The 24619-nt window shown below is 36.5% G+C and overlaps 1 protein-coding gene across 4 annotated transcripts in view; it reads left to right on the top strand.

Moving 5' to 3' along the window:
- LOC5564482 overlaps nucleotides 1–24619 on the top strand; it is a 118859-nt gene that overhangs the window by 58837 nt on the left and 35403 nt on the right. For all 4 annotated transcript variants that reach the window (XM_021846242.1, XM_021846245.1, XM_021846241.1 and 1 more), the window contains exon 2: nucleotides 11337–11996. In XM_021846242.1, the coding sequence (XP_021701934.1) occupies nucleotides 11499–11996 (498 nt within the window). In that variant the 5' untranslated portion in view covers nucleotides 11337–11498. The remainder of the gene's footprint in view (nucleotides 1–11336; nucleotides 11997–24619) is intronic.

Consider the following 24619-nt stretch of genomic DNA (forward strand, 5'->3'; position numbering starts at 1 on the left):
GTAAATAATCGTGAACTTGTTCAGCCAAGGTTCTCTAAATATAAGTAACTTGGTGCGCTCTGGCAGAACAAATTAATGATTTTGTTATATCATCAAATATTTTAACTACATAATTGTTGTCTCTCTTGAATCTTTAAACGCGTGTGGACTTTGATTTAACATTATTTCTATTAAAATAGGTAATCCACCATGAGAGAGAGAGATAGAATACGTTTAGGATGCCTTGTACCAATTTATTATTCAAATAGGTTCCCAGCATTACATTGTAGACCAGTTCCATGAAAAATTCTAAATCCTTCTCATTCGTAGTGTATAAACATTTGAAACATGCATTTCAACATGCATGGCGACGATACAAACCATAAGTCTTTATTTTTTTTTCTTGTATTGCTGAAAATCATGAAACACATTCAGCCAAACCGAACTGAAAACCATTTTCTTCCATTTTTGTTCAGCCAGAGTGAACTAAGTGCATTTTAATTTGAAATTAGTTCTAATTACATGGAAAATATATTATGATTTTCTTGAATATTCTATCTTGACTTACTTATTGGAACCTCTTAGTCATTTGTGAGCAGAAAATTTTTGAAAAGAGTCATTCGCGATCTAATCGCAGGTGAGTGAATTTTAAAGTTAAATATCTCAAAATAATGATTTTGGTACTTGGTGCGGTTTAGCAGAACCCCGACCACATATGTGATGTTCGAGTGTTTCGATCAATTTTGATAAGTCATTGTTCAGATAAATTGCTTTATATATACAGTCAACTCTCCATAGCTCGATATTGAAGGGACCATCGAGTTAGGGAGGTATCGAGTTATAGAACACAAAATCAGTGCAACTGCAATCCAAGGTAGCCATGAAAACCAACTTTTACTATGGATCTCAAATTCGATATCAAGATACGGAATATCGAGTAAGAGAGAGTTGACTGTATTTCAATAATACTTTGGCCCTTTTCTAATGTCAGTCGAGACAATATTTGTACGTGTTAATTTGGGATCAAATGTTGCGTAACGCAATTGGGGGAGGGAGAGGGTCGTCGGTAGTGTTACGGTTTTCCATACAAAAGCTGTTACGTGGGGGAGGGAGGGAGTCCCAAATTGGTAAATTCTTCGTTACATAATGTTTGAATCATCCCTAAATTGGATGATATAAGAACAACCACGAAGGTGTAATGATTATGTATGCACCAAACCGTTGATTATAGATGGAACGGAATTCACTGTGCAATATTCTTTCCATATACTTCAAAAGGGCGTATCTGCATATTCTGTCCAAGAACTATTCAGACATATTTGAATGCTTTGGACAATTTCCTAAAATCACTATCAGACGTTAGATTGGTAGATATAATTTTTCATGTATTGGCTGATTAGTAGTAACTAAACATAGCATTGGCCCTTTTCAAATGTCGGTCTAGAAAAACTTTTGAAAAATGGGTTTTTCAATATTTAAAACCAGATAAAAGAATGAAACTACAATTTTATTATTATTTGTTTTTTAAGACAAGTTTAAGTGGCACACTCCAAGTGATTTCCGTCATATAGTTTTCAAAAAGGCGTAACTTCAAATTCTGACTAAGGATTTTTTCAAATTCGGCCCAGAGGTGCAAAACAACGTCAGAAATCAACTGCCGACTGCCGTTTGGATGGTATATTTTATTTGATAATAACGGTAATTGGAGCACCGTGGCTATTAGACCACCAACCCCGTCATGAAATCAATAGTGTACTTGTACTAGAATAAATGAAACTAGTGTCGGATCATCTCACAGTGAATTAAAAAATTATATGCCAAAAAGTTTTAACGCAGCAGTACCAGTGAGTGTGAATCACGAGTACAGTAATTTTCATCAGTTTTAGAAGTGCAGTATACCATTCAATTTTGCTAAGAGTTTGAATCCGTACCTTACTATTTTCAGTATCGTGTTCTGAAAATCATCGATCCACTTCGCACCACGGGCGATAAATTAATTTCACAATAATTTCACTTTCCACCGATGATTTCAGCTCTTCTTGTGCAAGTAAAAAGCGAAAGCAATCATGTTACATTTTTACATATCCATTTACTGTTCAGTGTTAGTTGAAGCGATCGATTTCATCAGAGAGAGATCAACTTCATGTCCGCAACGGAAGGCAATCAATCATTGCTCGATCGTTTAATCCCTTTCATTCAGAGAGAGGTAACTTTCAATTAACCACCCACCCAGCCAGCAGACTCCCTCTGATCGGTCGGAAACGAATATGCACCTTGCCGGAGGACAATTGATCTCCGCAAAGTGCATTACGGCATTTAATTGTAGGCAAAACGGTTGAATATATCAATTTCCAACCGCCCTGAACCAAACGGGCCCCTGCTCCGTACGTAAGCCGGAATCGTTTTCCCAGTGAATGACGAATTGAAGGCCGTCATCGCCATTACCGGTAGATGATCAATTATTCGAAAACATCATTTCACTCAATTCAATTATGCGCTCGCGATCGCAGGTGTGCGAAGTGGGCAGGTACTTTGGTTTTTCAACGCACTGATCGTCTGTGAATGTCTCTATTGGCGAGTTATAAACTCGAATTTTCGAGGAAATTATCCAAGCTGTTGAATCGCGCTAACAAGTGGAAGGAAAATTTGCATACGCATGAGTTCGTCAGACAGCTTCTCGTTTGGAGTGGGTCGAAATTTGAAACTCAAATTAAAACTCCTCTCTACTGTTTAGTGGGTAATGATGAGAGCCATAATTAGCGAACTTCAACTGCCAACAAGCGTTCCGCAGATGTCCCGTTGTTGTTTCGGTGCTAATCAAGGTAGCTGCTGGATTTTGTTGGAGTAACAATTTAAGTGACCACACCCCCCTGTAGATGATTTGAGATGATCATTTCAGTTGAATAATTTCTCTATTCAATGGAAATAAGCAACCAACTACCACCAGTTGGAAATGTTTAACTCGAAAGTCAGACGTACCTAATAAATTATCACGGCCGCTTGGCACTAATTGCCATTGTAGCAAGTCAATCGTGGAAATCTGTTGAATTTGGTGTTTGCTTGACACTATCAGCCAAATGGATCTTAATAGATCGTAAATGTAGCTGAGATCGTTTTATATAATTTTATTGTTGTCTTCGATTTCGAAGGTACTAAAAGAGATGTTAGGTTACTGAGATTGATACCCATATCGATGTCGCTTCGGAATTTTTCATTGCTATTTAATACCAAACTATTTTATTTACTGATTCTAGAAAAAGGGTTGTCCTAAATCACCTGGTCTGACCTAAGACCTGGGCCCATACAATTTATTATTTTTTGTATAAGCAAAAGGTTACGAGGGAGGTGAGGGATCTGAAAGAATGGAAAAAATAAAAACGTTTTTCATGTACAGGAATCTGTGACAAAAGGTTGAAAAGACAGAAGGTAGAAAGACAAAAGGTCCAACAACAAAAAAGGGAAAAAGGTCGAAAGCCTTTTCCATAAGAAGAAACAAATTTCTATCAAGCAAGTTATTTTTGACCTCTTGTCCTTTGTCCGTTTTGTATTTCTACTTTTTGCCCATAAACCATAGGAAACCATTTTCGAATGGAAGATATTTCTCGAGGCTGGATTAGAAAAGGCTCGAAAATGCTTGATATAGTATAGGTTTGATCGACGTTTAGACATTTTCATAAGGGGTAGTTCTGGGATAGAACTCATCGCTTTTTGCTTAGTAAGCGTACGCAGTACGCATTGGTTCCTTACGAACACCAGAATGCGCCATAATGCGCTGAAAACATGATGGAATGGTCAATTTTAGCTAGCTTAAACGGTTATTTGGATCTCCAGTTTTGCGTTTTTGAAAAATAAAGTTTTGGCTTCTTTTTATCTTTACCTTGAGACAGAAATTATAAGACATTTATCCAAAAAGTTAAGAGACACGAATGGATATTACATATGATATTCGCTCATTTCAAAAAAGGAGGATATTTTCAGTCCAAAGAAGTCCAGTTCGTTTGAATCCCGCCGGGGACTTCGACAGGGTGATGGACTTTCGTGCCTGCTGTTCAACATCGCGCTAGAAGGTGTCATGCGGAGAGCCGGGTTCAATAACCGAGGTACGATTTTCACATGATCCAGACAATTTATTTGCTTCGCGGATGATATGGACATTGTCGGCAGAACATTTGGAACGGTGGCAGACCTGTACACCCGCCTGAAACGTGAAGCGACAAAAGTCGGCCTGGTCAAAAACAAAGTACATACTGACAGGCGGAACTGAGCGCGACAGAGCTCGCCTAGAAAGCGGTGTTACGACAGACGGGGATACTTTTGAGGTGGTTGATGAGTTCGTCTACCTCAGATCCTTGTTAAGGCTAAGTAGCCCATCATTCGTTTTGGCAACAATGATGACTTTTCAGCTTGCATTTCAAAGTGATAAAACTCAGTCTTGATAGTTTATATTGACTTGAAAAAGTATCACTGTACGCGCTGACATGCATAAAATATGCTCATACTTTTTCAGCTGTGCCAGTGCAAAACCAACTGATTTTCTTTGAATCGAAATCGTGGGATGAATTAGCAACAATCATCAACGACGCATAAAAATTTTAATGACGGCCTACTTCGCCTTAATGGCTGATAATTGTAGAGGAAGGGGTGGTAAAATGAACAGCTTAAGCATATCGTCTTGTTTCTGATAAAGGACTTTGTATAGTTCTATCTTACAACATCAAAAATAGAGACAATATCTATAGTAACGACACGAATTCAGACTAAAGCAGCTAAATTTTCACATATTTTTATCGCTAGCAAAAACAATGCAAATGTTCATATTACCTACACTATGTGGGTAAAATGAACAGCTGTTGGTGGTAGTATGAACAACATGCAAAAAACGTGATAAAAAAAATAACCCATTCAAAAAGAATTCTAAAGATATTTAATTTGACTTAGTGATTAGGGAGACGCCCTTTTACATGTCAAAACGATTGACTCATTGATAATATTGTGTTCATTGAATTCCACAAAATTGTTTATTTTGCCCCGCACAGCGATAAAAAAAAGTAATATCACATCATTTTAGGTTCACATTATTCCGGTCGCAAATATGGTGTACAATAACATATTTAGTCTAGCAATCGATAGGACCTGGTTGCAAAGTCAACAAAAAAGACATAAACAAATAACTGGGATTCACACCTTGGACTAGCGAGTGAGAGTCGTTTCTGATACCTCTCGGTCATCTCGCCACGCTGATAAAAGTGAGTTCAACCTGCTCCATGGGGTGTGTTGCTACTGGAAATGGGGGTTTTGGTATTTACGTCGATAGACTATGATTACATTTTATGCGGAATATCGTTCTAAAATGGATGTGATCCAACTCATTTACGTCCAATTCTTGATACTTAGCCGAAAATTAAGTCGACCGATATTCATTTATTTTTTGCTGTGCGATACCTTTTTACCAGCCTTGTTTTCGTTCCAATTTTCTATCTCTTTTTCCTGATATTTAATATGATTTACACCAGTGTTTCCCAAACTTTTTTGACTTCCGCCCCCTTGAGGCCGGAATCGCCCCCCTTAATGAATATACAGTCATCTCTCCCTTACTCGATATTGAAGGGACCATCGAGTTAGGGAGGTATCGAGTTACAGAACACAAAAGCAGTGCAACTGCGTTCCAAGGGACCATCGAGTTAGCCATGAAAACCAACTTTTACTATGGTTCTCTTACTCGATATCGAGATACGGAATATCGAGTAAGGGAGAGTTAACTGTATGTATAAATCGCCACTCTGAGTTGAAGTTTCAAAATTTGTCAAATTATCAGGTTTACTTGTGTAGTCATTTGGCCGTGAATCGCAAATCAGTCCGATGCATTTTTGTCAAAATTGAGTTGTTGTCATTTTTCAACGAATTGTCCATTGATCCTTCAACACCATAATATTTGTTCAGTAAGATTAGAAAAACCGCTTAATTAAATTGTCCCGTATCGAAACGTATCCGCATATCAATCACATTACAGATGTCCACATCATGTTAAAAATAAATAAGGAACTAAAAAATTGAAAGCAAAAAGTTTTTTTTTATGCTATGAAAAAAAATCATAAAAAATAGCGTTTTTATTTGCTCCATTTTTGATCGGCGTTTTACCGGACATGACTTAAAAAATCTTATGAGAGTCATAAACACAATGAAATTTTTTATCTCACTTTCATTATTTTCAACTTTTTGAATGAGCTGGATGGTGTGTTAATAAAGGAAAATAAATATTTGTATCAGCCTAATTTGAATTTTTCCGTTTTCCGTTAGTAATTCTATCCAAAGCACCCGATTTTTGTCAGTTAAATTTGACAAAAGTTTTAAAATAGCTAATGTCATGATAACTGATAAGACTACGTGTAACCAGAAGCCCAAAATAAAAATGGTTGATATTTTTTGTAAAAACCCAGATTCCACTTATAAAAACCTTAGCTGCCTTATCTTAGGTACCCCTACAAAAAAAGTTATAAATATTTGAAAAAAGTTCCAAAAACATTCAACAGCGCCAACAAATGTCTCACTTCAGAAATACTTCCAATGATATCTGTGACTAAAAATTATTCAAATCTACGTTGTCTTATGATAAAATCTCAGTATCTGATACATTTTTCAAAAATACGAACATTTTGTTTTTGACACTCATAAAACTTTTTCTATTAGGATTCAAACATGAGTATACTTAAAAGTCAATCACAGGTAACATACTTACGTCTACTATAATTTGCATGGTTCTTTAATTTCATTACTAGTACTTTCGCCCCCTTTCTATGCATTTTCGCCCCCCAAATTCAGTTTTACAAATTTTCGCCCCCTTGAACCCGAAAATCGCCCCCAGGAGGCGAATTCGCCCACTTTGGGAATCACTGATTTACACTATCATGAATGAATGCTGCACGTCGTTCTTATATAAAATTCCAAAACTAACCGAGACTAACTGTAAAGTATAGTCATTTTATATTCTAAAAATAAGCATCTGCTTAATGTGTGCATTGTACTCTTAATCGCCCTGCGCGTTTAATTTTGACTACTAACGTCGATGGGGGTGACAATGTGTCTAGGGGGTGAGATTGGGTCAAAACGGAAAAATATGGTTTATGAAATATTTCAGCTAATAACGCTGATATTACTAAAATTAATAATTTATATGTTAGGGAACATATTATTACACATTATTCATCACAATATACATTTTTAGAAATTATAGTTTTTGTTTACTATATCAATAAACTTGTATGTTGAAACTAGATAAAATTTACAACATTAAATTTCTTCTGTGCAAAGAATCACGCATGTACTATAACTTCTATCGTTATTTTAGTAGAAGGTTGAAAATCATTTAATGACACTTCACACGTATTTTCCGTAATCTATTTGATTTTTCCACAAAAATTTCATTTCTTTCGGTACGGTGTCTAAATCATCAAATATGCGGGTGAGATTGGGTTGAGAAAAAACGATAGTAAATAAAATTGCAAGTCCACTTTTTTGACATTTTACGGTGCCGAGTGTTCTCTTTTTTTTTATTAAAATGTGTTTATTCTTTCTAAATACAGCATCTCTGAAACATCAAACAAGTTTACTTAAGTATTCCGTGCATTGAATAACAATGCAACGCATTTTGACAACTTCTCAAACCAGCAACTGTGTTTCGTGCGCAGCAACATCGTAAAATTTTATCAAAAGGATTTTTTTTTCGAATTTAATCAATTATCAATGTTTTCATATTATATAAACATCTTACGGAAGTACAAATGAGTTGTATCGCTAAAATATCGGGATTATGACGTCAACATCTGCCTGAAATGTTTTGAGCGTGGAAAGTCGCACCGAAATTTAACTAAGGTACCGTGGGGCAAGTGGGTAATGGAATTCGCATAGTTGAGATTCTTCAAATTCTAGAGACTTTAAATTGAAACAAATGAGGTCGCGTATATTTTTTAGCTTAACTCCCACCAAATATAAGCAGCATGCTGAAATTGATTTTTATGAAAAATTGAAGGAATAAAATTCAGAAAAAGTTTTTGAAAAATGTCTCTTTACTTTTCACTTGCCCCAAAAGTGGGGCAACGAAAATGTTATTCTTTTCACTTGAATTTTCTTCTGCTCAGTTATGTTAGTTGAAATGATTCGACAACATTATAACTGCAACAATTCCAATGTTAGTTCTTACATTTTTATGTTTTGAACTAGCTTTACATATACATTCCACGAGATTTCCGTGTTGCAACTTTTCAGCCAACGTCTTCCTTTTAATTGGCTGCCCGAAGTAAACATATTAATATTGTAACGTTTGGCAACATCTTTTAGAGAAGTTCCATGATTTCTAATAGCTTTTAACGCTTGAGTATAGCGTTTCTTGAATTATCAGCACGTTATGTTTTTCTATGATAATTGTGAACCATGTTTACTTCTTCTTCTTCTTTCTGGCGTTACGTCCCCACTGGGACAGAGCCTGCTTCTCAGCTTAGTGTTCTTATGAGCACTTCCACAGTTTTTAACTGAGAGCTTACTATGCCAATGACCATTTTTGCATGCGTATATCGTGTGGCAGGTACGAAGATACTTTATGCCCTGGGAAGTCGAGAAAATTTCCAACCCGAAAAGATCCTCGACCGGTGGGATTCGAACCCACGACCCTCAGCATGGTCTTGCTGAATAGCTGCGCAACCATGTTTACTTATGGCTACTTAAACACAAATCCAATCTCTAATGATAAACTTTTCACTTGCCCCACCTGGTAAGAAAATTGACGGTGTTTAAATTTAGTTATTTTTAGGTCTACGTCGAATTAATTCTAAAACCTTTTTATTGCAGTTTGAAACTGTCACAGAGGACAACTAAGAAGTGGTACAGGAAATTATATTCTGCAACTTTTTTCCACTGAAAATATAAAAATAAGATTGTACGCCGCCAACTTGATACGGAGTAACAGTTGACAGGTTAACAATTTTTCGCTCTACTATGCAATAATGGCTGAACAATCTCAAAAATCACTTACCTATCGTAATGTTCTCAATGGCCTCAAAGGTTTACGCATGAGTTTAAAACGTTAATTCACATATTCAGTAAAATATATCAATTGTTTTCACTTACCCCATTTACCCACTTGTCCCGCGGTACCTTATTTGCGCAGGTTTGAAATAATCACTGTTTCAGTACACCTTTGGGGAAACTGAATAGACTTGACTGAACTAGACTAGACTGAAAAAACAAGAAAATTTATGTTGACTTGACGATAAATGTTGGGTTTACATATTTTTTCTCATAGCTCTTCAATTTTTTGGTATATTCGTTCTTGTTGGTTTATCATACTTGTGAAACATCTTATATATCTTTTCGTCTTGTTTGAATCGTATTTCATCAATATTTTGCAGCTTTGAATGGTATTGCAATCATATTCGCAAAAACAAGTTATTTCAATTAAAGTGACCCAATGTCACCCCCTATATAGGGTGAGATTGGGTCATTTTTCATTCACTTTTAGTATCGTATTGAATAAATATTTTTCTTTAATTTTTTGAACAGTTGTCAATGTACCATCAAAGTACATACACACCAAATTTCAAGTTTATTGGAGTTAAATTGCGATAATTATTCAATAAATAAATCTTACATATCCCTTTTTGACCCATTATCACCTCTCAACGACGGTACTTGCAATGATGTCATGAGTCCAAATCATGGTGTATTTTCATAAGCTGAAAACTCTCTGGAATCATGATATCATGAGCCATAATCTTGTTTTTGGATTCTGATTTCTACACGTGCATTCAAGTATTTAGTCGAGAATGACCATATATCTCTTTTTACAGCTTTTAGTTCTTTCCAATTTACCACTTTGTCACTGAAGTCTCTTCTTGTACGTATTCTGCGAAATTGATCATTCGAGGAAATTACTCTCAGGGGTAAAAGTTTTATTTTTATAATTTAATTTCGAGGAAAGTAATACATTCGGGAAAAGCTCGAAACTACATCACTCCAGGGAAAACTAATTAGAAATTCCATTGCGAAACGCTCCAGAGAATCAACTAACATATATACCCAGTACCATCAAAAGGACATCCACATGAACTCCAAGATTTTAATAACCAAGTGCCATATGTCATATTTTAGCAATTCTCTTCTCCAGAATATATCTTTCTCACCCATTACATCCCCGAATGTAATTATCAATTATCACTCTATCCATCTAAAGAAGCAAATCGCAAGTTCATCTCATATATCGAGTTGAATATATTTCGCTATAATTTAATATGTACATGCAGTGCATAATCTAATAAATTTTAAGCTTCTTTAGTATTAGTACACAATACTCGAGATTTGCTTCTGCAAAATCCTACATGCTATCCAGAATAAATGTTTATTAAAAAAAGGTTTTTTACGTAGATTGTACCCCATTACCTCGAACGCTATTAACCCGAATGTCAATACCACGAATTAAGTTCTCATAATTGCACCACGAATGCTATAACCCAAAATTCTATTAGCCCGTGGTAATGTCATGCGGGGTGATTGGGCATTCGGGGTAACAATATTAGGGGTTCTCTAGTTGGAACTCTAGTAGTTCTGGGGAAATCCTTTAAAACTTTTCATGAGAAGTTCATTGTGCAATATATGGCAGATTTGATGAGGAAATGTGAAGAGATGTACGCGTAATTCGAAATTTTAGCGTAGATTGGAATACATGCTTGTAAGAAAAATTAGTATGTGTTATAAGACTCCAAAATCAGGTTCCAGTTGAATATCATCCAAGGGTGAATTATCAGTATAAAGGACTGTGACGAACTAAACTTGGAAAATACAAAGTTTCATACTGTATATTTTCAAATATATTTAGTCCAACCTTTCAAATTTTAGTATAGTTTGAAAATATTCTTTAGAATAATTGTACTATGAATTGAAGTTATTTGCACTTATCTACACTTTTTGATTATACAACGTTCATACTTCTGCCATGGGGCCAACATAAACTTCTGGACACTTGCAAAAATAAACAAAAAATGTCTCCAAAACTTTCTCCATACTTTCGATGATATTCCTTCGTCAAATCTACACCGATGTGACAAACATGTAGAACAAAAGAGACATTCATGTTATGAGCACAAATTGTAGGTTTAAACTCTCCAGAAATTTCAAAATATTTTCAATAGAAAAACTATTTGCGATATCTGTTTAATAATAACAACAACCTTTGAATAAATTCCTGAAGTGACCTTGTTTAGTGTAAATATGTTTTAACAGACTGGCAATTATTGTCGGAATGATTTTCTTATTCGAATAAATGTATACGTAGTCTAACAATTGTCCTTTATCTTTATTCTCCTTTACAGACCAATTGATTCCGACCACTTCCAATCCAATCAAACTCAAGACAATAAACCGGATCTTCCGAATCCCTTCCTGAGCCTAGATGGTGTTGCGTAAACCCGCCGCCCAACAGGTGTCGCCCCGTGTAGGAACCGAACTTTTCCGGCCGTTTTCCGCGTCACACAATGTCCTCGAAACCCGCGACGCCACTCGAGCAGCGGCGTGCTTTTCCGGGCGAAAGCGACAACACCCGAATCCCGATGCTTTCGCCGACTCCTTTTCGCCGGTCGTATTCCTTGAGGATGCGCACTAGCCAGAGCTTCCATGACTACCAACATTACCGCGAGTGCGAGTGTGGTAGTGCAATTATGCATCATCCAGCGAATTTGTCCGGTCCTTCGTCGTCGTCCAGCGTAAAAGTGAAAAATTCCCTCGCCAATGGGGGCAAATCGATCAGTCACCAGCAGAGGGCCGCCACAGCGGAGCCTTTCGGAGCGAAGCCGGCCCCAGGGAGCAAGGATACGTCGCCTTCAGGTGGCTGCAGTGGCAGTGCACTTCTACCCAATGGCGTAATCGGACATGGCCACAATGCATACACCGCGACGTCACCAAACTGCGGCCAGAAATCCACGTCCTCGCAGTCCACCCGCAAGAATAGCCTGCAGAAAAATGACCGGGGAATGGTAAGTGTGCCGATCAATCACCTGAATAGTGAACCTAAACGAGATTAGTTACATAACTAGGACGGGATGTACCTAACAAACGAATCTCCAAAGAAGTGCATCTTTGTTTTTCCCAGTGTAAAACCAGCTGAGTGTGAAGTGAATTTTTCCTTGCATGACCTATATAATAGTGTCATTAGGATGAACCACCCACGCGATTGCAACGATGTTTGCTGAAATGGTTCGCTATGTGGGAGTGCAAACTAAGTATATAAAGGAAAACTGCAGTGAGTGCTTGTTTGAAGTGTGTGTTGTTGAGAGGGCATGACATTTACTTTAAGGCAGAAGGAACTTATTTTTGGACCACTGTTTATCGGGGAAGATGAGTGATGATACAAGATGATACAATTCTGGAGGGTATAAGGATATTTTTGCTACTTCTATGTCGTTTGTGCTGAAGAAAAGTTTTTATATTAACTTTGTATGAGAAGGGACAAACTTATGAACGTTTCCTGTTGTTGAATGTTAACACCGGTTGATATGCAGTAATGGTGATTTAAAACATCGTTTTTGTGTCACACCGTTCATTCGATCCTACTACTTGCTGAAGTTGACTCGAGTTTCAGCGGAAAGTGCTTTTCGACAGGGGTTTGGATGGAAACCTGAATTTCATTTTTAATTTTTCAATACAAGTATTGTTCTCCGAGTTATCGATTGATTTGTCAATCGTTTTGTCGATCGATTCATTATGAATGCACCTTTTATTTTGTATATAAGGCTGATACAAATATTAATTTTCATTTATGTCCGAGACCACTTGGAAGGTACGAGGGGGGGGAGATAAAAATAAATAAGGAACAAACAAATTAGTTTGAAAAAAAAGTTATTTTTTTCAATTTTTATTTTTAATGATAGTTATTAAACTCTTTTGGATCGTTCTCTTAAGAATTATTTTACCTGTTTTTTACTTTCAAAATTAAAAAAAACTAACTGATGTCAGAAAAATGACGAATCTTTTTTTTTCTCCCCTTCAAAGTTTTAGGATTTTTAATGGGGGTGGTGACATAAAAGAAAATAAAAATTTGTATCAGCCTAATTGAATTTTTTTTTTAGTTTTGTGGTAAATTTGATACACATGGAAATCCAATGGAAATTAATTGGAAAATGTTAAGCTATACATGTTCAAGAACATAACGGGAAAAAAACGTGAAATGGCAGTATGATATGTTTCGGAAGTATACATTGCTATTGCTAGTCAAACAATGATCATCCAGAAATTTAGAAAAATTTTATTCAACATGCATATTTACTATATTCTTATTTCTTTTTCAATTTTCATCACGAATTCATCTAAGAAAACCTAACAAAAATTTAAAGAGCACAATAAATTGGATACTGGAATATTTAGAGGGACTCCTCCAAGTAGTCGTCAAGTATGACACCTTCAAGAATTCTTCAACATATTTAAGAAAACTCTTCATGTATTTCTTTTTGGATTCGGTCAGAAATAGAGATGGGAAAATAGGTCCAATTTTGGGAGTTTTGGGAGCGAATCATAGGTGACTCACTAACAAATGTGAACCGACTCTTTTGATCGATTCAGTGACTCATTAAAATCAAAAATAAATCAGAAACAAAAAAAACAAATATAAGATAACAATTTCTGAATTATATAATTTTAATACATGAAACTTTTCCGAATATTAATACATGTCTAGTACCTAAACTTTTCACTTTTGGAACGTTTAATTCCGGAATTACAAAACGGCGTAAGTAAGAATTTTAACTTTCGCAACCTAACCGCTACTTTCACCGCTCCGTTGCATGGAGCGACAAAGTGACTTAACCACGAATCAAAACAAAACACTACTTGAGCCGATTCTGCCCTGGTGCAAAAACTGAATGAAAAGGCTGATCATTTTGTTACATGGTTTGTGTGGGAAATAATAGAAACTACCTAGTTTGTTTTTGAACGCGAGGTGCATTGTATGCAAAATTCAAGCGATGTACACGGCGAAAAAACAGCTTTAGAAGGCAGGTTGTGACTCTTCTTAACAAATTTTCTCAAAACTGTTTGAAAGTCGATTTGAAAAAGTAATCGAGAGTTCACTATTTGACGTTTGAGAGAGAGGAGACCAAGGGTGGAGGGCGGCTGTCAACTGGGAGTAAAATTGAAAAGCCGCCAACCTAAGTCCAGAACCAGTTTTAAGGCTTAACGCGGAAAAGTAAAAATCATTCTTCGCAAAATTACAGGTAATCAATGCGCTTGAAAGAAATTGTTTGCAAGCAGTTATTTGCTACGTGCTACTGCAGTGCACTGTTGGCAATTTAATCAGAAAATTCTGCTAAATTCCCAAAAAAGATATTTGCGAGAAAATTGATTACGCCGTCACCATTGTTTGGTCGTTATTTTGTATGGTTGTTTACATTTTAGAACCAGCGACACGTCGGGGGTAGCAATAAAGAGCCGCCAGTTCCACCCTTGGAGGAGACAGCTCACTGACAGCTGGCATGTTCTCTAGCCTTCTTTGACTTCTTTTTTCAATTCTTGGATAGTGCACAACGGTCAGATGAACTTATTTTGGTCAAAATCATGTTTACTTCATGTTGTTCACTATGAAGAAGGATATGAATACAAAAAAATCAATAGCAGTTCGCTTACACACTAGTTTATTTAGGTATTCTACTTTTTAAAATGTGAAATCATCGAAAAGCACCTAGAAATTTTAATTACGTACGTGAATTTTGATGTCTGGTTCCCTTGACTTTTGGGAGATCGTAATCTAAGCTAGTTGTCTCCTTTCTCTCAGGCAATAAAGAGCCGCGAGTACATCCCTTGGTTATAACATGTTCTCCTATAGTCAACCCTACATAAAATAACTAAAGTTGTACAAATTTGGTAAGTTTTTGTCGTGAAATATGATGATTACGAAAGGCCTGATTAACCTTTATGGATCGCGGACCGATACAATGTGTGTGGCGTGCCAATTTGTTAGTATAACAATTTCAAGATTTTTGGTTAAATCAAATGAATTTTATAAAAAAAAATGTGGAATATGAAGTAAATATCCACTTGTCGAAGAATTAGTGAAAATCTTGCTCAGAATTTGGCAACAACTCAGATTTTGGGTTTGGTTATAAATTCTGCCAAAAAACCTGTGTTGTTCATGGTTTCATGAAAATCATTTTTAGAATTTCGTCAGATATTTTCATAGGATTTTGTCAGAATCTCTTCTTGTATTTTTTCTTTGAATGAAGTCTCGGATACTGCGAGAATTCCGAGCAGGATTCTTTAAACATTATTTTAAGGATCCCGTAAGAACCTCACCAAGACTTACTGCAATCTGAAGAAGTTTGGCCTGCTCAGAATTCTGTTTAAAATTATTTAAAGTTTGTGCGCGCACCCATCCCAAGATAATGTATCATATTCGGTTATGAATACGATTATGTGGAAACCTACTGTGGATTCTGAGACAATCTTGCCCAACACTTTATGAGAACTATGCTCAAGTTTTCTGTGAATCGTATATGAGAATTTCTAAAATTGTATAAGCGGATCCACTCCATTATCCCGAATGCCACTACCTCGAATGGGTCACTACACTTTACCCCGATTGAGCCATGACCCCGAATAGTACAAAGGATAGGGACCAAAAGTATTTGCCAGTTATTGTTGGGAGTTATTCTGTTGGTAATTTTAAGCTCCCTATTATTTTGATCAATGATGTTTTTCTCTATTAAATTGGATGTTCTTTTTGGTTATTCCTGAAAAAAAAAAAAATACATTTTTAAAGTTTTTTATCGCATGAGTAACAAATAGTGAAATTTTGGGTAATACTAGTTTAGAGTGTTATGTTTATGTGTGCAAAATCGCGATCTGTCAAGTAGTATTATAGTAGTATAATATTATAATAGTATAGTAGTACAATATTCTTAAGAAGAATAAGCCTGCAAATCTTGGGCGCGGTGATCGATAATCCTGGTCAGTCGCACAGATGGGTTGGCAAAAGGCTTCCATTCCACCGCGTTCCGCGTTGTGAAGATGTTCCAGAAGACGAAGACCATCGAGCGGCGCTTAAGGTCAGGAAGGCGCCAAATCGGACTGACAAGCAAAACACGCTGGCCAAATTAAATGCGCGGAAGCTTTACCGTGAGTGTCTAGTCAAGCCAGGCTGTCTCGTCATCGACGGCGGGCACCAATCAAAACCCCGGCCTCTAGTTTTTTGTTGGCACGTCCGGTATGGAAATGCCGGAAAAGTTCCGGAAGCGAAAGTTGGGCAAATTCGCGAAGAAGTACCTGTTGTGGCAGGCGATCTGCGAGTTCGGACAGTACTGCAAGCCGTTCGTAACAACCGTTTGTTGTTTGTTTGTTTGTTTAACAACCGTTTATGAATTGTGAATTCTTCGTAATATATAATGTTCATTGAAAGTTATGCTGTTTCACAGTTAGCAATATAGGCTACTTTTCTGTGTTTATCTTGATTGGTGTTCTGTGTTTAGCTTATATTGGCGTTTAAATCAGTATACACTGAGGATGCCTGTTAGTAAAAAAAAGTCATCAATTAACGTGCCTTTCAAGATTTTTCCATCCTGTTTCTAAACGTAGACACGATTAAAACTTATAAGACATGAAATTGTCATCACAGATGAAAGTTGCTAGCAGTAATCATTTTATTGCGTTTTTTATCATATGATTTTTGTTCATTTTAAAATCCTGGATCGTATACTAAAGTTTAGACGAGAGTCACGTCCATGCCAGCATCTTCCTAGTCGATGGAAACTTTGCTTGAGATATTTTAGGGACGAATGTTGAAATAATCCAATTCTCATAACGAACTATACAAATATTCTGGTATCTGGCCAACTTCTAATCCGCATCAATTTATATATTACACCACTATTTAAGGGTCGAATTTGTTCTCAACAATAAGTTTCATGATCAGGAGTTTGTGAGAATCCAGCATATTGTTCACTGACATTGTGTTTAGTCTTGAACTTTATATCGACAACATTTGTTCGAACTCCATATAATTTCAATTTTATATATTCTAATTAATACTCATATTTTTCAAAATGAATCGTTTGAGCTGTTGAAAATAACATCAAGACAAATTTGGAGGATCAAACAATAATGTAAGCTATCTTCAAAAAAAAACCCTAAAATTAAAGAATCTAAAGTTGTAATTATTAGGCTTGGAATCTTCAAAACCCACATTGGTAGAGCAATAAAGAACCAGATATTAGAAGGGTCTCCAAGCTCTTCGCGGGCCGTACGTAGGGCATGCCTGATTTAAGACTTAACAACACTGGCAACACTGCTTTACTCTTATGAGAAGAATAATAGCATTCAATTTCAACAGGAAACTGTCAAGACTTTCTCTAGTTCTATCCTGAGCATTGAAATTTATGAAAGTGTTAAAGCTATTTTATGTCACTGACAATATTGCGTTGGCGTATAATTTTGAAAAGCATCATTAGTCAATCATATCTGATATGCTCATACTACTAATTTTGATGAAATAATTTTCCACTTATTAACATACATTTGGCATTTTTAGATGCTTTTTACCAAGACTTGTACCACTGAGCACATAGCTGGATTACCGAACAGCTCAATATAAGCGTCAATTTAAAATTTCTTTTGTTTTTTTTTTATTTCTTTATTAGTAGAGTAAGGTGGGGCAAAAGTTCGACCTTAGTGGTATAATCAAAGTTTCCAGGAAAACAATAGCAGTTAAAACAAAACAAATACCATACAGTGAACCTTCAACATATTGGCTATAATTTTGCTGAACAAACTTGTGTCAAAATATTTACCCATTTTTAGTAATAACAGTTTTAAAATTGATTGTCTTATTCGAACTTTTGCCCCACCTGTGGGGCAAGAGTTCGAATCTAGTGTGGGGCAAAAGTTCACTGGCTAAAACACAAAATATCGATCCTTTTATGACAGGCATACTTTACACCAGCCGTAAACTTAAGTTTGACGAAAAATGCACACTAAATTTTCGTCTAAAAATTACCCAAAACCGGGATAATTGTAATATACTCAAAAATAGCAGTTTTTCGCAAAACTAAGTGGAAATGTAAAATTTTGGTGATAATTTTCACACGAAATAACTAAATTTGAAGATAATATGTGGATTTTAAACAATTTGCAAATTTTTCCGCAATTTTATACATGCGTCGAACTTTTGCCCCGCTGATTCGAACTTTTGCCCCACTATGGGCCAAAAATTGTTTCCAAGCATTTATGCAAAAACTAATACACCTCAAAGCATCCTTATAATAGGCCTAGAAACGCCCTTACATAAAATATTGAAAAAGATTTTATCTTCATTTGGTTCCATGCAACGAAAGTTTGCCCGAAAATTACAATATTCACGTTGAAAAACAACAAATAGCCCTAACTTTTCCAAATCACAACCAATTTTCATGGTATTTGTAGTAAAAGTCTCTTACTTGAATAGCATTCGAACCACCAAGACATTTATAAGATTTGTTTTGAATTGAGCTAGAAATCTTAAAAACAAACTCTTACCCCACTCGAACTTTTGCCCCACTATACTCTATCATTCCAAACATTACATTCATTTCTTACATCTAGGTGTTCTGTGTTATTAGACAACACTATCATCTTAATTTGGTAAAACAAATTTATGATTTTATTAACATTTTGTTAACAACATATTACAATTCATTTGCCGCAGCAGTTCAGATTTTTTACAGGTGAGTTGATTTCACCTGCTAATAAGAGAAAAAAACGCTTTGAATATACTTAACCTAAATAAACCTAAACATATAACGCATTAATCGTGGCAATAGAAGATGGTAACGATTTTTACCTGAAATTATTAATTATTTTATTTGACATTTGTTCCAATGTTTCAACATTGGATATTCTATGTAACTCATTGGTACTATACCAGGGAGGAAGTTTCAGAATCATTTTCAAAATTTTATTTTGAGTTCTCTGAAGAGTATTACAACAGCTAGTCCATGTTGGTACAGCATGCAACATGGCTGGCCTGAAAATTTGTTTGAATATCAAAAGCTTGTTCTTAAGACAAAGTTTTGATTTTTCTATTAATGAGGGGATAGAGACATTTTACATATTTATTACATTTGGCTTGAATGCCCTCAATGTGATTTTTGATAGTTAAATTCTTATCTAGCATGAGCCCTAGATACTTAACTTCATCTGACCAATTTATTGGAACCCCTCTCATCGTGACAACATGTCTACTTGAAGGTTTCAAATAAAGAGCTTTTGGTTTATGTGGGAATATTATCAGTTGAGTTTTGGAAGCATTAGGAGAAATCTTCCATTTTTGCAAGTATGAAGAAAATATATCCAAACTTTTTTGCAATCGACTACAGATGACACGCAGGCTTCGTCCTTTGGCGGAGAGGCCTGTGTCATCCGCAAACCAGTGATGCATTTTAAACCGAACGAGAGCCAAAAGCGAACTGACCGCGTTCTGATTTTGCATGAGAACCTAGTAGACACTGAACTCTCGTGCAAGATTCTGCACCTGCTCATGAACGGCCGGTTCACTTCAAAATGCACATTCAAGTCAAAACCCAAAAAAACTGCACCAGAACATAATGAATTCCTATCATTACAAACATACACGGAGACGGAATTCAACTCAATTTTGGGTTGTTTCAACGCAATTCCGTAGTTGAGCCCAATAACTTAATTTTGGCTAAATTTCCAAGGTCCCCACTAGGTAGTTTGGCTTTAATTCCATTAGAAAAATACAGTGAAACCTCCATGAGTCGATATTGAAGGGACCATCGACTCATGGAAATATCGAGTCATGGAACAGCAATCCTTTGGAAAGCTGTTTCTAGGGACCATCATAGTAACCATGGAATTGTGTTTTTAGTATGGTTCCATGAGTCGATATCGAGTCATGGAACATCGACTCATGGAGGTATCACTGTATACTCAATTTTAGATTGATTTAACGCAAAATTGAGTTCTTTCGACCCAAACATAAGAAAAGTTGCATTTACCCAAATTTGGCTTATTGGGCCAAAGTACCCCCATTGGGTAGATGCAGCTCTCTCTATTTTTGACAACATTCGTGTGGGAAAAAGAGAAAACCGAGAGATTTTGGGTTGAAACTATAATCGATATACTTAATTTTGGGTAAAGTAAACTCAAAAATTAGGTAAAAATATTTCTCCGTGTATGGACCCTTAAATATTTCTTAACATCCTTGCAAAACTAACGCATTGAAATATGTCATGTGTCTGCCATGACGACAGTTTTCATTTTGCGTTCAATTTTCAGCTCGCACGGGTTCAAATTTTTGAACTGCTCAATGTTCAAGCCTACTTGATCCCTCGTTCAAAGGTTTGAACTGGAACGCAAACTGAACGCGTTCAAATGCAACACTGCCGCAAACAAAGATTTTTGACATCCCTGAGGTAACTCAGGTAAGTCAGATGTGAGAAAATTTCTAACTAGTTCTCAGCAGACAATGCACAATGCCTAATAATTGTTGTTACATAATAATATTTTGAAAGAACAACCAATATTTGAGAGAAGGGCTGATTTGTGATAAATATATCGAGAGCTACTGTGCCAATAATTATTCCGATAGCGCAATTCAAAAGAATAATTTCTATTTCAAAGAATTTGGTCAATTTTTGTTTTGTTTTTCAGACCACTCCCTCTCCCCTTGCATTTGACTGCACAAAATTTTAAAATTTGTATGAACCGTGGTCATTGGACAGATCCACCATTGATGACCACGTGATTTATGGACGTAGTTTGAGCACTTTCCAGCTCTGACATTGTCTTTCATATAGTCAGAATGCCTATTGAACAAAAATACTTCGATTTTTAGATTTCAGATTTTAAGATAACAGGGTGGCATCGTGTCCTCCTCGGGGATCAAGTCTACCCAGTTTCTTCTAACATTCTCCTGAAAAAAATTGGTGGGTCACGACTCAGGAAGTATGTAAGTGTGATAAGACAGTTAGTTTACTCAAAGTTTCCCCAAGAAGCTTATTATGGCACACATATTTCATTAGAATTTATTGCTGGATAAATTCGTAGCATAAGCATAAGCATAAGCATAGATGACCGTACAATTCGTAGTTGCTACTCCGTGATTGACCAGAACAATCGAAATTGCACAGGGAATTAATGAATGGGGCTTGGGATTAGCTTACCATTCTTCAATGTGCACAAATCGAGAGCTCAAATTTAAAAGTCAATAACGGCGCCGGCCACGTCCTTACGGTCATCGGGGAAGGGAAGGAATGTTAGTGTGACTACCGTTGTTACTAGAGACCGAGATCACCTCTGCATCTCCACGGTTGTCATGGAGAGGATATTGGGTTAGTGGGATAAGGTAAAGATCTGGGAGTCACCAATTTTTGGTGATGCGATCCATGATATAATCACGCCTAACCGGATTCGCGAAATAATTCGATAATCGCATTAAACGCCGAACAAGTGTTCGTCACTCGCCCACGCAAGAGCAAGCGACGCGATCAATAGATCAAACACTACTAGCGATCCGCGGCGCTTTTTCATTTCTCTGAGCGAACGACGCGCGACAAGTTTGATCCTGCCCTCATCACCCGCCCCCGTAGGAGCAAGTGTCAAGGTCGAAGGATCAAACACTACTCAATTTATTGCTGGATAAATTCGTTGACACAAATGAATACCAGACTTATTTTTATTTGGTTGATTCTCATAAATATTTATGCAATTGATTGAGTAACACAGAAAAATATATTTAAATATTTAAATATTTAAATTTCAAGCATCATGTGAACTCCAATGAACATACCTTCAATTTTCAACTAAAAATGCTTGAATATTACATGATCGTGTAAATTTAATGTGAATTCGATTGAAAAATAATGGTTTGGTTGTTGGAATTTAGGTTTATTTTGATGCTCCAAATATGTGCATGAAAATAAACCTAAATTGACAACATATTTTTAGCTGCGAAGATCACAGATTTATTTTTAAATAATCTTCTGAAATATCAAATACCTGGAAGATTTGTGTGCAACTATTGAGGTAAAGGTGCTATCTTATCAATTTTTACGTATATTTGCTGTTAGAGAAAACGTCTATATGTCTCTGGAAATGTATCATTCAAATCTTTAGCTCTAGCACGTCTTATCATCACAGCTGTGATCTATTCTGTGGACCTAAAGCCTGATAGCTTAAGCTTTTGCAAAATGACATTTTCGAAATTCTTCAAAACAGTACACCTTCAAATCTGTACCCGATAAACATTGACGTAGGCTGCTGAATAATTGCTTTAATAGAAAAACGATTGTTTTGAACGAACAGTTTCCCACTGCTAACAGTTTTCCATTTAGGTTTTTCACCACCTCTGGCCGTTAAATCACCGCACAGAAGAAAACTCCCGTTGTTGGCGCTTTGCTTATGCAATTATACACACGTTACACTTGGCTTTAGTAGTTTTTTTTTCGGCGATGTTTGTTATTGCTGCAATCAACGATGAAAAATTGCACCGAAAAGAAGAGGAAGAAATCATAGAGGTCAAAACAAAACGGCGCAATTCGATTCATTGCGTTCGGTTGACCGGAAGCGACTCTGGCGCAATCCATCCAGCTGAGTGATGATGAGAAAATCCGTCAGTTTGATGGTTGTTTTAAAAAAATGTTAATCAACGGAACGCGGAATTAATTTCGTCGCTGGTGATGAGATAGACTTGTTCCGAAAGTGGGACGGGTTCGTTGTCTCACCATAAAACCGGAGTAATGGGACGATTTTGCCAGGGAGGTTGACATGCGGTGTTTGTTCCTAAAGAGATGCGCCGTTCCCAGCGATTTAACGATCTGGATGAAAAATCGTCAGGTCAATCTCTAGCTGTTAATGGCGCCACTTAACGATGTTAGGGTAGCAGTTTTATTAACGTGACCCGACACTTTCCCATCGTTAATCGCCAAGTAGGAAATGGAGAAGTCTGCTTTCGTTTGCAAAAGAGTTTCAATTGAGGGTTGAGGAAAATTTTCAAAAGTGCAAATCAGCAAACTTCAAACTTCAAAGTGAAAGGACGGGACAGCCCATCCAGTCGACTAAGTACACAGCACGACATGTAAATTTGCCCATGCAAACCGAAATTACTTTCACTCGGTGTCACTGGCCACGTTCCAACTTTCGATATCACGTGCCAAGCCGTTGCATGTTTTGGGTTTTTCTTTTTCAGGAACTGATAATCGATATCCGCAACCGTTTTCAAGAATTTCAATCCATCATTTCTACATGTAGATACCTATATGAATCCAAACTGAAGCTTTGCCAAGCTTACGGTTGTTGTGCTCTTTTTTGAGGATTTGCCAGCCTCAAACAATCATCAGTGGAAAAATCGACCCAATTTTCTCTTCTTTCTCTTCGAGTGAAGCTAGACAAAAAATAACAACACGTTTAAAATAGCAAAACGTTCACCGTGTATAATTATTGCTGTCTGATGTTATTGTTTTGCTTTTTTGTAGCGCCAATCCAGTGATAGGCTCAAGATCATGTGTTTCTCAATGCCGAAGCCATTTCATTGGTCTAGTTCCATTCACTTGTATGTATCCATTGGCAGGCTTTTTGCCACCCCTCGTATAATAATAGAAACGATTCGCTTGAGTGACACCAGCTGATGGGAATCAAAAACATTTCAAAAAAATGATGTCCAGAGATCGGAGAATTCGAACGATTTGAGTCATGATGCAGTTCAACTGCGAATGACTTGCGTTTAAAAGGCACGTGCTCCCTCGGTGGTGACTAGTTATCTTGATACTGTAATGCGGGTAAATTTGATAGTTTGGGTCACGTACAAGACTTATGTTGAAACGTCACTATCCAACTGGTTTTTAAAATATTGATTGTGGAAAATTACTTATTTATCGATTTCAGTCAACTTGCATGCAAGCTTACCAGATTGTGAGTTGTATGTGCTCAATTTACTACAAAAATCAGGTGTGGGGTGCTGAAGATTACGAATCATTGAAGTTTATGATATTTTCGTCATTAGAAAGGTAGTTTTTAATAGTTTAAGACAGGATTATGTCCAACCATATAAAAGAAACGACGAATGGAAACTTCAAGCATGTTCAAGAATTCGATTGAATCAATACTAAATCGTGCAGTTTAAGTCAAGGTTTGTTTCATACAAAATATTAAGTCCTATTTTGCATGCTCTAATCCACCGAGCATGCAAAATAGGAGTTGAATTTTTGTGTGTAAAAGTTTCATTCATATTGCATTCATACAACTTTGATAACCAGTGGCACAAAAGTTACCTCGTAGTACGGTAAATCTTTTAGATCATATAGTGCGAAGAGGCGCACCACGTCAAACACGTGTAATTTTCGGTTGTTTGCACATTGCACTACTGATTGCAGCAGAGCTAGCATCACGTCAAAACAGAAAGTGTAATAACTCTCTGATCGGTTCGTAGATCTGCTTATCATCGCTAAGATGAGATTTTGCAATCGATTGTCTCAGCTTCAGCGAATGATCGCTTTTGATGGGCTGTTGTTTTTCATTCCAATATTTTGATATTTTGCCAACACATGAACATTGCCTACATACCCACAGCCAGTACATATAAGTAATGAATAATTAAAACCTAGTGAAGCTATATGCCTCA

Source organism: Aedes aegypti, chromosome 2 (genome assembly GCF_002204515.2).
Source record: "Aedes aegypti strain LVP_AGWG chromosome 2, AaegL5.0 Primary Assembly, whole genome shotgun sequence".
NCBI lineage: Eukaryota > Metazoa > Arthropoda > Insecta > Diptera > Culicidae > Aedes > Aedes aegypti.